The following is a 15,594-nucleotide window of genomic DNA, read 5'->3' as shown; positions in this document are numbered from 1 at the left end:
TTTATTTGACAGAATGCCATTGTGAACATGGTAAATGTTTGGACGGTATGGAGGGAAACGGGCAGTGCATTTGTTTCAAAGGTTGGAAGGGAGTGAATTGCTCTGTTGGTCAGTATTCAAGTCCAACTTATTTTATGTCAGATAGCATGTTTCTTACCTTCATGTACTTGATTCACAAACTTTTGTCAATTGCAGCGGTAGTTAACGACGCCTGTGGTGGAATTTGTGACATCAATGCTAAGTAAGTATGGAAGATATAAATATAAGACACACACTCATCAGTGTTCATAATACAATATTTTTCTGCCAGCTGTATCTCAGGAGGTTCAGGAGCTCCTCCAACTTGTTCCTGCACAGCTGGTTATAAGGGTAATGGGACATTTTGCAAAGGTTAGATTGTGGTTCTTTGCTAAGTTTGTTATTGAACTTTTTTTACTTTCCAAACACACATTCCTGTCTTGCTGTGAATGATCTGCATATATCTTCCACAGAATTTGACCCATGTGCCACAAACAACGGAGGATGTTCCATAAATGCAAACTGCTCAAAAACATCGCCCGGTGAAAGGAGCTGCACATGTAAAGCCGGCTACGTTGGTGATGGGGTTGTGTGTCTCGGTATGAATGTGATTCCTGTCCTTTAATATCTAAATGGGTATTATGGACCAATTGGATTCATGGAAGTTGTGTTTTAGATTTAAATGACCTCTTAATGTGTTTTTGTTGTGCAGTTGGCCTTAGCCTGCCATATTTAGTATTATAATAAACCTTGATTATGATTTTTCATGTACAAGTGAGACCTGCTTAGGGTGTGCCTCAGGGCTCTGTATTGGGCTTTTGTATCTTCTGTACGTGTTGACTTTTATCAATTGTGTTTTCACTACAGAAATGGATGCCTGCTTAGTGGACAATGGAGGATGTGACAGAAATGCATTATGCATGAAAACTGGACCAAACAGGGTTTGTGTCGCTTATTTTAGTTCATGCTTGACAATAAATGTTAACGTTAAGCAAATCCTGAGCATTTAATTTGTTTCAGGTTGCATGTGCATGCAAGTCTGGTTATATTTCCATAGGTCATAGATGTCTGGCGGTTAATCCTTGTCGGAAGGTAACAGATTTCAAAAACAATATTACGGCAAATCATTTTATTAAATCCCCATCTAATATAATAGGTATTTTTGTTTGCAAATCATTTTATTGTATTGTATTGCAGGATAATGGCGGCTGCAGTATTAATGCTTATTGCAAATACCTCGGAGATGGAGAACGTAATTGCTCATGCTATATTGGCTACAAAGGAGATGGTTTTAAGTGTGCAGGGACTGTTAGTAGAGTTAGTATCATTTAAGATACATTTTAGGTTAACAATGATTTACAAAACATGACAAACGATAACATCTGCTTTTCAAATGAATCTTATAATTGTTTATTGCAGGAGATTCTTCGTATGCCTGAGGCAGCATGGTTAAGAAGACATATAGATGTAAGTGCACGTTTTAATTTGTTAGAGATTGTGCACATTTCTTGATATATTCAAAATGCATTAACAACAATAATGTATATGTTACAGGTAATGAGAGTCCGAGATCTGTACAGTCGAGGCCCATTCACTGTATTTGTTCCTCATGCTGATTATGTGGCAAATGTTTCGGTTTGTTGTGACGCACTGAATCACACACAAGTATCACACAAAAAAAAGGAATTTCATTATGACTTCATTACTTTTTTTATTGTCATATAATTTCTTGTCATGACAGACACTGCAGGTTGAAAAGTGGACAAATACAAGTCACAGTTCAGACCTGCTGCGGTACCACATTGTCAGTTGTGAAGAACTGCGCGAATCAGACCTCAAATCTGTTAAAGAAGTGGTGACCAGTAGCGGATATAAATTGCGCTTCAGTGTTAGAGATGTGAGTCCTTAAAGTTTCAAACTCATTTTATATTTTCAATATTGAATATGTATCTGAACCAGAGTCAGAAGGGATAGTTTGCCGAAAAATGATTCTCTCATCCCAAGTTGTTCCAAACCTCACTTTCTTTCTTTCTAATGTTAAGCATGAATGAAGATATTTTTAAGAATGTTGGTCATCAAACCGTAACAATTGACTTGCACATTATGGAAAAAAATCTTGATGTAAATCAATGGCTACTGTCAACTGTTGAGTTACCAACATTTTTCAGAATATCTTCTTTTGTGTTTAGCAGATGAAAGAAACTCATACGCTTTTGGAACAACTCAGTGAACTAGTCCTTTAATGATGGCTTGGGGCAAAAACACTACCAAAATTAACAAAAATGCCTCAGAAATTTAAGAAACTGGGGTGAAAACACAATCGTTCTGTCTTAGAAAAGAATAAAACATCATTAAACATAGCGTAAAATGCCAGATGCAGCTTCTGTTCCACATTTGAAAGGTACAGATGGCTTTTGTTGATGTTGATAAAAACAATTTTTTGGTAATAGCCTGTAGTATTTTGACAATTTTAAGTAGAAGTTTACTTGCAGAATAAAAAAATCCTGATAATTTACTCACCCCCATGTCATCCAAGATGTTCATGTCTTTCTTTTTTCAGTCGCAGAGAAATTGTGTTTTTTAAGGAAAACATTCTAGTATTCTTCTCCATGTAGTGAACTTCTGTGGTGGCCAATGGTTTGAAGGTCCAAATTGCTGTTTCAACACAGCTTCTAAGGGCTTTACACAATCCCATACCAAGAATAAAACAATCAGCCATTTTCTTAAAAAATTAAAGTATATATACTTTTTAACCACAAATGCTCATCTTGCACTAGCTCTGTGATGTACTTTGGTTCAAAAGGGTAGGGTAGGGCAAAAAATACTATCTAATTTTCTTCTTCAACTTCAAAATCGTCCGACATCATTGTTTTGCCTTTTTTGTAAAGGGTGGTTTACTTTCTTTGACCGTTTGCTTTGTAAACATTGGGTCAGTACTTCCACCTACAATCTCGTGTGACCTTTCCAACGTGACTATGTAATGCGTGAAGTCAAGCTAGTGCAAGGCAAGCATTTATATATACATTTTTATTGTTTTAAGAAAGTGACCAATCGTTTTGCTAGATAAGACCCTTATTCCTCGACTGGAATCGTGTAGAGCCCTTTTAAGCTGCATTGAAACTGTAATTTTGACCCTCAACCTGCTGGCTTCCATTCAAGTCCACTATACACTTCTAAAAATAAAGGTGCTTTAAAAGGTTCTTCACAGCAATGCCATAGAAGAACCATTATTGGTTCCACAAAGAACCATTCAGTCAAAGGTTCTTTAAATAACCTTTCTTACCTTTTTAAAATCTGAAGAACCTTCTTTTGCCACAAAGAACCTTTTGTGAAACTGAAAGTTTCTTCAGATGTTAAAGGTTCTTTATGAAACAATTTACACAAGAAAGGTTCTTCTGTGGCATGGCATCGTGAAGCATCTTTATTTTTAAAGTTGTGGAGAAAATTCTGGAACGTTTTCCTCAAAAACGTACCTTCTTTGCGACTTAAAAAAGACAGACATGAACATCTTGGATGGCATGGGGGTGAGTAAATTATCAGGATTTTTTAAATTCCTTTTTATTAACATAGATCCATTTAATAAGTTGATTTAAAACAACTTGCAAATCAATTCTCTAAGTGGAAAAGTTCTTTTCTGCCTCTGATCTGAAGCATCTCCTTTTTGTCTTTCAGGGCGCTGTCTACATCAACGACAATACAAAGATCATCACCAGTGATGTTGAGTGCTCCAATGGAGTCATACATTTCATAGACAAGGTCCTCTTTCCATACGATGTAACGGGCAGAGCAGATATCAGCACTTATGTATGTAACTCAACCAATGGCCACCATTTTTTACGTTCAAAAAAAGTCATTCCACAAAGTAAAACTCAATTTATATTACAGTTGAACATTACCGCAGCTGCTGAACAATACGGCTTCAAAATCTTCAGCAAGCTTCTACAGGTAATATTTATGCTGAACTTCTACCTTTTTTGGACCATATGCTTTTTTCTCATAAATGCCCATGTCTCCAGGATGCGGAATTGATGCATGTGGTCCAACATAGACCCTTTTACCCATTCACCATGTTCTGGCCAACGGATGACGTTTTTAACAAACTCCCTGAGGACAGAAAGAAATGGCTATACAGCGAAGACCATCGTGATAAGCTACAAGCCTACCTCAAAGCTCACATGGTCCGCGACCAGAAGGTACGGGACTCAAACCTCACTCAAATCAATTAGGTTACATACCAAAGTACCATGGTGTTACCTTCTGATAGTATCACTGTACCTTGGTACTGCCTTAGTACTTTCTTTTAAGGCTCACGAAGTGCTTCGATATGTATGTTTCCAGATAGTTGCTGTTGCTCTTCCTGCTGAGAAAAGTTTGGAAACACTGTTTGGATCTGAGCTCACCTTCAGTTGCAACAAAGATTTGATTGTGAGTATTGTGATTTTAGTGATTGTACAGTTTGATTGTAAATTTGCACATCACATCTTATTGACTGATTTTCAGGGCGACATATTAATCAATGGAAACAATGCCAGAATCGTAGCGCGGAACATGTTGTTTGAATCGGGAATCGCTCATGGGATTGATCAGCTTCTGGAGCCACCAGGCATTGGTGCTCGCTGCGACAACTTCACAAGCATAGAGATAAAGGTACAAAATTTTGAGGCTAAGTTGTTCATGCGCTCAGAGATACTTACAATATTTCAGATTATTTATATCACCAAAAATGCAACAAATAAAAAAGTACAAATGCACAGAGACCATCTAGTTCTTTATCAGTACAATTCTGCAACAACAAACTTGTTTCAAAGTAATTTGAGCATTAAAACAAATGAACCGTCCTAATTTTGTTATACTGTTTGTCTTTAGGGACTCTGTGGTTCTTGTGGTGTGCCGCCCCGTTGTCCCCTTGGATCAACGGACACAGTGAGTGGATCTGCGTATTGTTGATTTGTGGTTCTGTTTATTAACAAAACTTTAGCAGCCAACATTTTATTGACTGACTTTGTGTTATATTTGGTTCTGTTCAGCCCATAGAACCACTTGCAGGAAAGTTATGAAATTTGGCACACTAATAGATGACAGTCTCATCATTAACCATAGCAAGTTTGAAGTCACAAACTCAAACACTCTAGCGCCACCACTTGTTTCACTTATGTTTATTCTGATAACTTTTGAACCGTACATTTTAGAAGCAATTTGAAATTCTTTTTTCCTCTGAATTCTTGTTCAAAATGTATGTGAGGCTTTATCTCTGCATTGTGTTGTCGTATTGAAGCCAAGCTTGGTGTGTGTTACAATAACCATGACCTAAGGCTACCTGCAGAGTTTCAGCATTGCGCCACCTAGTGGTCAGGAGATATGAAAAATGGCTATATTTTTTTAGAACTTTTGAAAGGTTAGGCCAAAAATCACAAAACTCTTTAGTTCTGTGCAGCATGTCGAACTATACCCAATTTTCCCATGTCAGCAATTTTGAGCATCTGCCATTTTGAATTTTGTTGCAAAACGCTATATTTTACGAACACATTGGCGTATTTTTACGAAACTTAGTATGTGTCTTCAGCACCATGCCCTGATGATAAAAAAGTTTCGCAGCAAAAGTTAATTAAACTTATAAAATTATAAAATACTAATAACTTTTAAATATATTAGACTATTGTAACGAAACTGGTCTCCATATGTGACCCTGGACCACAAAACCAGTCGTAAGTAGCACAGGTATATTTGTAGCAATAGCCAACAATACAATGTTTGGCTCTGTTTAACGCATAAAACCACTTGCAAGAAAGTTATGAACTTTGGCACACTGATAGAGGACAGGCTCTTCATTAACTATATCAAGTTTGGAGTCTCAAACTCAAACACTCTAGCACCACCATCTGTCCAAATCTTCAATCATGTTTATGGTAATAACTTTGAACCATACATTTTAGAAGAAATTTAGAATTATTTTTTCCTCTGAATCCTTGGCTCGTGCCGAATCGAATGAACAGCAAAATTTTAAATTCGATGTATCACATTTTCACATTTCTTATATTAGTATGATAAAACTGCTCTTTCAAACTTATCCTAGATGGTTTGTCTTATTTTCACCAAAAATAGCTCAGATAATCTTCAGACCATGTTAGCAAAAAGTTATGGCAGAGGTGGGACCAAGTCATTGTTTTGCAAGTCACAAGTAAGTCTCGAGTCTTTGCATTCAAGTCTTAAGTCAAGTCCCGAGTCAAGACAGACAAGTCCCAAGTCAAGACGGGCAAGTCCAAGTCGAGTTGCAAGTCCTCAACTTTAAGCTTCAAGTCCTAAACAAGTCACTAGACACAGTCACGACGCGCTCGTTTTTTCCAGGCGTGTCCGCGCCGCATTGAGATAAACGTTTCAACTTTTCAGTCTGAAATGTTGAGATGTTCAGTCTGAAAAGTCTGAAAAGTTGAGATGTTTATCTCGATGCGAAAAAATGAGTGCGTCGCTTCCAATCAGCTTCATCCTTTCCCTTAATAACATTGAAAGCACTGCCAAGTTGGAGAAACAGCTTATCATAGCTGTACAGGAATAACCATTTTTAAATAAATTTAATAGCAGAGCTACTGCAAGCGATTGTTAATGCTGGAAATTCATTTATGCTTTGCTGAAACGTCCGCGTCTTTATGGAGAGTGCAGGTCATGGTTGCTTAGCAACAGCAAACGCCACGGGAGCGCAAACTACAGAGCGGTTTGCAAAGAAAGAGAAAGCGGCGCGCCTAGTGTTTTCCACAATTTTTTAGGCGCGACATGAGAACGGCCCCTCAAACATTAAATATCCTAAACAATATAAATAAAAATATCCTATGTGAATAAAAACAATACAAACGCTAACTTGGCGAGTCCCTTTCTGGCTCAGTGCCAAAAGCTGCGCTAATCATTCCAGTGTGCTCATACACTTCAGTAACCAGCCTATATTGATCAGAACTCTCCAAGTTTTTTTTTTTATAAGTAAAGACTTGCCGAGTCACAGGGTTCAAGTCCAAGTCAAGTCTCGAGTCATTGCTGTCAAAGTCTAAGTCGAGTCGCAAGTCTTCTTTGATTATGTCAAGTCACAAGTCATCAAATTTGGGACTCGAGTCCACAACTCTGAGTTATGGAATTTAGAAGCTGTTTAGAATGAACACCATAATTCTATGTATCAATTTTTTTTTTTGTACAATTTTTAATAATACGAAAAAACTACTCTTTCGAACTCATCCTAGATGGTTTGTCTGATTTTCACCAAAAATAGCTCAGATAATCTTCAGACCATGCTAGCAAAAATTTATGAAATTCAAGTTGTTCAGTCAAACCATTTTAAAATAATATGCGAAAGAATTTGATGTAGAGCACGCCAAAATGTATGTGAGGCTATATCTTCGCATCATGTTGTCGTATTGAAACCAAACTTGGTGTGTGTTACAATATCCATGACCTGAGGCTACCTGCAGAGTTTCGGCACAGTGCCACCTAGTGGTCAGAAGATCTATTTCAAAAATCTATTTATAAGCTATTTTTGCCACAAAACCAGTCGTAAGTAGCATGGGTATATTTGTAGCAAGAGCCAACAATACATTGTATTGGTCAAAATTATAGATTTTTCTTATATGCCAAAAATCATTAGGATATTAATTGAAGATCATGTTACATGAAGATATTTTGTAAATTTCCTACCATAAATATATCAGCCTAAATTTTGATTAGTAATGTGCATAGCTAAGAACTTCCTTTGGACAACTTTAAAGGCGATTTTCTCAAAATATAGAGTTTTTTTTTTGCACCCCCTGATTCCAGGTTTTCAGATAGTTTTATCTCGGCCAAATATTTTCCTATTTAAACAAACCATGCAATGCAAAGCTTATTTATTCAGCTTTTAGATCATGTATAAATGTCAATTTCCAAAAATTGACCCTGGTTATGACTGGTTTTGTGTCCAGGATCACAAATATTCTTTGGGTAATGCCAAGAACATAGATACCGATTTAACCATAGTCATTGAAACTTCCTGGCCACCATTTTGATTTATGTTAAAAACATACTTTTTCGAACTCCTCCTAGACCGTTGGTCCAATTTTCACCAAATATGACTCAGATCATCTTCAGACTGTCCTGGGAAGAAATTATGGATTTTGTGTGGATACACAAAACAGTTATTGTTTAACGCATCAACAAATTTTCCTAGAGTGATGCTAAACTATATCTGAGGCTGTGTTTCTGCAAAGCTTTGACATATTGACAGCAAACTTTGTATGTGCCATTTTCACCTCACACCTAACAGTGCCACTTATTGGTCAAAAGTGATAAACAATTCATATGAAGACATTACCCATTAATAATGAGATTTTGAAAAATGCTAATAACTTTTGACTAGTTAAGTCTATTGCAATGAAACTCAAGGATTCAAAATAATCCTTGGTTTATGCCGAGAACATACATACAATTTTGTCATAGTTATCTAAACTTCCTGTCCACCACATTATTGACTTACTTTTTGTTATTTTTTTGGTTCTGTTTAATTTAAAAAACTTGACTGTATTAACTTTTTTAACCAAATCAAAATGTTTTTTGTTTTTTTTCTGGTCGCATGCTTCTACAAACGTAGCATGTCTTGATACAGACTGATCTCTTCCTTTACAGAACAGAACTAGCATATGTAGACGACCATATTCGCCTTACATGTACAGACGGCCCAGTTATTATGGGTTGTACTCGTATGGTTATGGATACAATTCATACAGAGATTGGCTTGGCTGTAATCGGATATGCACGAAAATGACATGGTCTGTGAAGTGCTGTAAAAACCATTTTGGAAGAGACTGTCAAGGTGAGAATTTAACACAAAAAAGCAAGAAGTTGCTTGGATGTTACATGAAATGATGCAGCCAATAGGATTAAACTGTGTGTTGGTTTTTGATTTAGTGTGTCCTGGCGGACTCGAGGCACCGTGTGGAAAGCATGGAGACTGCGATGACGGCCAAACTGGCACAGGGATCTGTAAATGTCACAAAGGTTTTAAAGGCACAGGCTGTGAGCTGTGTGAAAGCAATCACTTTGGGTCGAATTGCACAGGTAAACCGTTCAAAACTGTTTTAAAACTGTTAATCTTTCCTAAACAATCAGATAATCAGACAGCGCAGCTGTGGGAATAATTATGCAAATAGAGAACTACACAAAATGAGCAGGCTCAAAATTAGCAGTAGAAATTGGCTTTGGCCTAATATCAATAAATAATAAAGAAAAAATATATATAAATATGTATGAGCATTTTCTCACTCAACCAGGCACTGAAAAATTTGACTAAAATGGCATTACTTGTCTACATTACATTATTGTCTAATGTTTTTTTTTTTTTTTATTATTATTGCAGAATTGTACTGTACTTTGTGCCAACAGCTATAATGAACAGAATATCCATCTTTTCTCACAGCATGTAACTGCACCAGCCAAGGCAAGTGTGACAGTGGCATGGACAGTGATGGCAGCTGTTTCTGTCAAGAGGGGTGGACGGGTAAATTTTGCGAATCAAAAATCGGTAAGAGCAGGCTTCACATGGAAAACTCTGTCAAGGTTATGTCTTATGTTATAGAAAACCATAGAAAATATTGACTTGTTCAATGGTAAAAACACTCTCTTTCACATGTTATTTAACAGAAGTCAAGCCGATCTGCTCTCCTGCATGTGATCTCAACGCAGTTTGCCTCCCTGAAAACCGGTGCGAGTGCGTGCCGCCCTACGCAGGAGATGGCATCAACTGCACGGGTGGGTTATGAATTCCATCTATTGTATTAAACTAGCTGAGTGTAAAATGCATGTCCTGGATTCAAATGGCCTATTGTCAGTTTTATTAATATAAAAGATGAGAGAGCTCAGGTTCAAACTCAAGATGTTCATTTGAGAACTACATCTGAGACTTGTGGCCACAGTTTCAACATATATTTAACAGCTTATGTCATGTAACCTAATGGTATGGAAGCCTGTTTCCACCACTGAATATAAAAAAAACATGCAATTAAGAATTTTTTCAGAATCATTACATAAACTTGTTTGTTATTCATTGATAATAAAGTCAGAATTGCTTTTTTTTTTCTCTCGCAAATACGAGTTTGTATCTTGCATTTCTTACTTTTTACTTGCAAATGCGAGTTTATATCTCACAATTCTAACTTTTTTGCACGATTATGCAATTCTGAAAAAAATCAGAATTGTGAGTTTATATTAAGCAAATTTTGAGAAAAAAGTCAGAATTGTGAGTTTGTATTACGATTACGCAATTCTGAAAAAAAGTCAGAATTGTGAGTTCAATTCTAAAAAAAGTCAGAATTGTGAGTTTATATTACACAATTCGAAAAAAAAAGAATTGTGAGTTTATATTAAGCAAATTTTGCGAAAAAAGTCAGAATTGTGATTTGTATTATGATTATGCAATTCTCAAAAAAAGTCAGAATTGTGAGTTCATATTACGCAATTTTGAGAAAAAAGTCAGAATTGTGATTTGTATTACGATTATGCAATTCTGAAAAAAAGTCAGAATTCTGAGTTCATATTACGCAATTTTGAGAAAAAAGTCAGAATTGTGAGTTTGTATTACGATTACGCAATTCTGAGAAAAAAGTCAGAATTGTGTTTGTATTACGATTACGCAATTCTGAGAAAAAAAGTCAGAATTGTGAGTTTGTTTTACGATTACGCAATTCTGAGAAAAAAGTCAGAATTGTGAGTTTGTATTACGATTACGCAATTCTGAAAAAAAGTCAGAATTGTGAGTTCATATTACGCAATTTTGAGAAAAAGGTCAGAATTGTGAGTTTGTATTACGATTACGCAATTTTGAAAAAAAGTCAGAATTGTGAGTTTATATTACGCAATTTGGATTAAAAATATTAAATCTTAAAATCTTAATTTAAGAATTTTTAAATGTTTGTAAAAAAAGATTTATGAAGTACGAAAATCATTTTTGCAGTGTATAAGCTTATAATAGTCTTATTGTGAATGCTTTAAATCGATTTTGATTATTAAATGTCTGTTTTCTAGCCCCTGATTTTTGCAGTGAATATAATGGAGGCTGCCATGAAGCAGCAGACTGTTCGCAGACAGGTATCAACGTTACCTGTTCCTGTCGAACCGGATACACTGGAGACGGCCGCGTCTGTTCACCCATAAACCGATGTGTAGAGGAGGCGAACGGTGGCTGCAGCGATTTCGCAGAATGCATTTTCACTGGACCTGTATGTAAAACTTCTGCTTTTTGTTATTGTAATCTAACAAGTTTTGGATAAACAAAATGTGTAACATTTACCTTGTGGCAGAACGAGAGGCGCTGTTCATGTCTCGAGGGGTACGTGGGAAACGGAATCCAGTGTTTGGAGAAAGTGGTGCCCCCTGTTGACCGCTGCCTCGAAGACAACGGCGGCTGCGACCCCAAAGCCAAGTGCAAAGACCTTCATTTCCACAGTAGGACTTTCACAATCAATGAATTGACAGCAATCTAAAATTTTGAGTATTTAAAAACAAAGGCTTTTATTTTTACGTTTCAGTGAAAACGGCGGGTGTTTTTCATCTGCGCTCACCTCTGGGGAAGTATAAACTCAACTTCAGCCAAGCACAGGAAGCTTGCGAGGCAGAGGGAGCCACAATTGCTACATTCAAGCAGCTCTCTGATGCCCAACAGGTGACTTTTGAGCCCAACATTAGCTGGAAAATTTGAATTTAAATGAAATAGTTATTTCATGGTGGATGTGGTCAATGAGCTGCCAGCAATCAAAATATTGACTTTGAAGTCATTGAAAACGATAGTTTTGAGATTATGGCTGAGATTGCGAATGTGAGCCAGATGCTTATTGTACTTCTAAGTTTCAAAAGGTAACAAAATATACTTTATTTTATTCTTCTGTAATTGTTCTTAAAATATCAAGAGAGTTTTTTGCTGTTTCAGAAGCTAGAGATCCATCTGTGCTGGATATATATGCCCTGGTCGCTAAAGACCCAAATATGTAATAGTGATTTGCGAAACATTCATGCATTTAAGGGTTAAAACAAAGAATTTACTACAAAATGAGTTTAGTTTTCATCACCACTAGTCAATAGTATTTTTTTTTAATAAATCCCATGAAAGTTTGTTAAAGGGAACCCTGGGTATTAAGACTTGTATGGCCTAATATAACATCAATGATGTCTCTTACTGAAGTATGTAATTGAAAACCCATGAACAATTTGCGTTAATTAAAAAAAATCCACATTGTTTTAGACATACAGTGGTGTGAAAAAGTGTTGGCCGCCTTCCTGATTTTTTTTTTTTTTTTTTGCATGTTTGTCACACTTTAATGTTTCAAATCATCAAACAAATTTAAATATTAATCAGAGATAACACAAGTAAACACAACATGCAGTTTTTAAATGAAGTTTTTTTTATGAAGGGAAAACAAAATCCAAACCCACATGGCCCTGTGTGAAAAAGTGTTTGCCCCCCCCCCCTACCCTATTAAAACATAACTGTGGTTTATCACATCTGAGTTCAGTTTCTCTAGCCACACCCAGGCCAGATTACTGCCACACCTGTTCGCAATCAAGAAATCACTTAAAAAGGACCTGCCTGACAAAGAGAAGTAGACCAAAAGATCCTCAAAAGCTACACATCATGTTGACATCCAAAGAAATTCAGGAACAAATGAGAAAGAAAGTAATTTAGATCAATCAGTCTGGAAAAGGTTACAAAGCCATTTCTAAAGCTTTGGGACTCCAGCGAACCACAATGAGAGCCATTATCCACAAATGCCGAAAACATGGAACAGTGGTGAACCTTCCCAGGATTGGCTGGCCGGCCAAAATTACCACAAGAGCGCAGCGACAAAGAACTGCTGTTTCTAAAGAACTGCAGGCCTCTCTTGCCTCAGTTAAGGTCAGTGGTTCATGACTCCACCATAAGAAAGAGACTGGGCAAAAATGGCCTGCATGGCAGAGTTCCAAGACGAAAACTGCTGCTGAGCAAAAAGAACATAAAGGCTCGTCTCTGTTTTGCCAGAAAACATCTTGATGATCCCCAAGACTTTTGGGAAAATACTCAGTGGACTGATGAGACAAAAGTTGAACATTTTGGAAGGTGTGTGCCCCATTACATCTGGCGTAAAAGTAACACAGCATTTCAGAAAAAGAACATCATACCAACTGTAAAATATGGTGGTGGTGGTGTGATGGTCTGGGGCTGTTTTGCTGCTTCTGGACCTGGAAGACTTGCTGTGATAAATGGAACCATGAATTCTGCTGTCTACCAAAAAATGTCCGGCCATCTGCTCGTGACCTCAAGCTGAAGCCAACTTTGGTTCTGCAGCAGGACAATGATCCAAAACACACCAGCAAATCCACCTCTGAATGGCTGAAGACAAACGAAATGTAGACTTTGGAGTGGCCTAGTTAATGTCGTGACCTGAATCCTATTGAGATGCTGTGGCATGACCTTAAAAAGGCGGTTCATGCTCAAAAACCCACCAATGTGGCTGAATTACAACAATACTGCCAAGATGAGCGGGCCAAAATTCCTGCATAGCGCTGTAACAGACTCACTGCAAGTTATCGCAAATGCTTGATTGCAGTTGTTGCTGCTAAGGGTGGCCCAACCAGTTATTAAGTTTAGGGGGCAAACATATTTTCACACAGGGCCATGTGGGTTTGGATTTTGTTTTCCCTTCATGCATGCTGTTTACTTGTGTTACCTTTGATTAATATTTAAATTTGTTTGATGATCTGATTAAAGGGTGACAAACATGTAAAAAAATAAAAAAACCAGGAACCAACACTTTTTCACACCACTGTATTTGGACTATGGGAGGCGCCATTATTTTGATGACGTCAAATGGTTGTACTCGGTAAGCTACAGCGCTACCTCTTGTTATTTTTACCTTAACACAACTTAACACAAAAATAAAATACTGATACGATGACCACAGGTACTGAATGAGCTTACAGGTGGCGATGGAAATAAGCATAGGCTTAAACCAAATGCTATACGATTTTTCTCCACAAGGAGTCTAAACGCCCCTGGATATCGAGTGAAATCCACGCTGAGAAACTCCTTCAGTGGTTGAGGCGTTGTGACAAACGTCGACATGTTTACATCCTGCCAGGATGGCATCTAGCATTTCTTGTCTCTGCCATTTGTAGGCTCTTTCAGTAGCTGTGGTCTACTAAAAGCCTTAAAGGCATCAGGGCTGAAGTGGAAAGAACAAAGACACAGGTCTTTAGGAAGTTTTATTCGTCCACAGGCATCTTGCCAAGCCCCACAATGTGGCACTGTGACAGCATTTTAGAGTTGTGTTTTGCGGTAGCTAGACGAGTGAACCATTTGACGTAATAAATATAATAGTGCTCCCATAGTCCAAAATATCACATATGTTGATTTTTAAAATAACATAAATCTTTCATGGGTTTTCTACTACATATTTCAGTAAAAGACATCATTTATGTTATATAAAGTCAAACAAGTCTTATTAACCAAAGTTCCCTTTAAATGTTTCTTAAGCAGGAGGATTTCTGAAGGATCATGTGACACTGAAAACTGGACTAATGCCTGGTTATTTACATTACAAAGCTTTTTATTGTTCCAGTTGGGAATGCATCTATGTGTGGCAGGATGGATGGATGGGAAGAAAGCTGGCTATCCTATCCGGTTTCCTTCTACTAAATGCGGTGATAATCATGTTGGTATCGTGTTGTACAAAGACCCAGTCAACGCCAGTTGGCCGTATGACGCGTACTGCTACAGAATGAATGGTATGACTGTCAGAAAAATGCTTCTGGGTTGAAATGTAATTTGAGATTTTACCTGAACAGTCTTGATGTAAAAACAAGAGCCATTTTCTCTTATACAGAGGTGTCTTGTGAATGCAAACCTGGATACGTTGGAAGCGGGGAATTCTGTAATGGAGACCTGGCCTCGGTTGTTGCCACCACGTCCAATTTTTCTGTGTTCTACACAGTAAGTAGCCAAGTACTGCTGTTTCCCTCCAAAAATAATGCCACTTCCTGCAGGATGATGTCATCAAAGAACTGGCTGTGTAACCGGATGGAAAGAGAGGACATGGGGAAAAACTGACTAAAAGTTTTAATCATTGTGATTAAAGAAATCCATTTAAAATGTCATGTTCAAAGAGGATCATGACAATGGAGTCACACATTTCCTCCCACAGACTTTACTGAAGTATGCAGAGGATGGCGAGGAGGGCAAGAACCTGCTGAAGTCCCTGTCCGACAAATCATTAAACATCACAGTGTTTGTACCTCATAATGACGGTTTCTCTGCAAACAAGGTGATTATCTGATCCAACTAAAAAGTAGGAACCTGTTGGACATGCTGTTTCTCTGCTGGCCTTGAGTCTGCAGTTTGTTTCCTTTTTCAGAGCTTATCATGGAGGGATTTGCAGTATCATATAGCCAGCGTCAATAGTCTGCACTACTATGAAGACTTGAAGCACAATGCTGTAATCCCGTCCCGTCTGGGCTCTGCTATTGTTGTGACGATTCCCTCCAATTCCACCGGTCAAACTGAGGTAAGCTAACCTCAGCAGCTTCACACTGTTCAAACCA

The 15,594-nt window shown here is 37.5% G+C and overlaps 1 protein-coding gene across 1 annotated transcript in view; it reads left to right on the top strand.

Moving 5' to 3' along the window:
• stab1 (stabilin 1) overlaps positions 1-15,594 on the top strand; it is a 47,195-nt gene that overhangs the window by 29,372 nt on the left and 2,229 nt on the right. Inside the window, exons 39-65 of the mRNA XM_073843872.1 lie at positions 13-108; positions 196-241; positions 311-390; positions 492-617; positions 886-959; positions 1,039-1,110; positions 1,216-1,335; positions 1,438-1,485; positions 1,573-1,653; positions 1,760-1,915; positions 3,691-3,822; positions 3,904-3,963; positions 4,035-4,211; positions 4,357-4,443; positions 4,519-4,665; positions 4,885-4,941; positions 8,656-8,842; positions 8,938-9,087; positions 9,446-9,550; positions 9,670-9,777; positions 11,050-11,243; positions 11,325-11,469; positions 11,553-11,686; positions 14,616-14,781; positions 14,880-14,986; positions 15,198-15,317; positions 15,408-15,557. Coding sequence (XP_073699973.1) covers positions 13-108; positions 196-241; positions 311-390; positions 492-617; positions 886-959; positions 1,039-1,110; positions 1,216-1,335; positions 1,438-1,485; positions 1,573-1,653; positions 1,760-1,915; positions 3,691-3,822; positions 3,904-3,963; positions 4,035-4,211; positions 4,357-4,443; positions 4,519-4,665; positions 4,885-4,941; positions 8,656-8,842; positions 8,938-9,087; positions 9,446-9,550; positions 9,670-9,777; positions 11,050-11,243; positions 11,325-11,469; positions 11,553-11,686; positions 14,616-14,781; positions 14,880-14,986; positions 15,198-15,317; positions 15,408-15,557 — 3,125 coding nt within the window. The remainder of the gene's footprint in view (positions 1-12; positions 109-195; positions 242-310; positions 391-491; positions 618-885; positions 960-1,038; positions 1,111-1,215; positions 1,336-1,437; positions 1,486-1,572; positions 1,654-1,759; positions 1,916-3,690; positions 3,823-3,903; positions 3,964-4,034; positions 4,212-4,356; positions 4,444-4,518; positions 4,666-4,884; positions 4,942-8,655; positions 8,843-8,937; positions 9,088-9,445; positions 9,551-9,669; positions 9,778-11,049; positions 11,244-11,324; positions 11,470-11,552; positions 11,687-14,615; positions 14,782-14,879; positions 14,987-15,197; positions 15,318-15,407; positions 15,558-15,594) is intronic.

Source organism: Garra rufa, chromosome 7, assembly GCF_049309525.1.
Source record: "Garra rufa chromosome 7, GarRuf1.0, whole genome shotgun sequence".
NCBI classification, from domain to species: domain Eukaryota; kingdom Metazoa; phylum Chordata; class Actinopteri; order Cypriniformes; family Cyprinidae; genus Garra; species Garra rufa.
The sequence above is the reverse complement of the archived record's forward strand: the minus strand, read 5'-3'. Positions and strand labels throughout refer to the sequence as shown.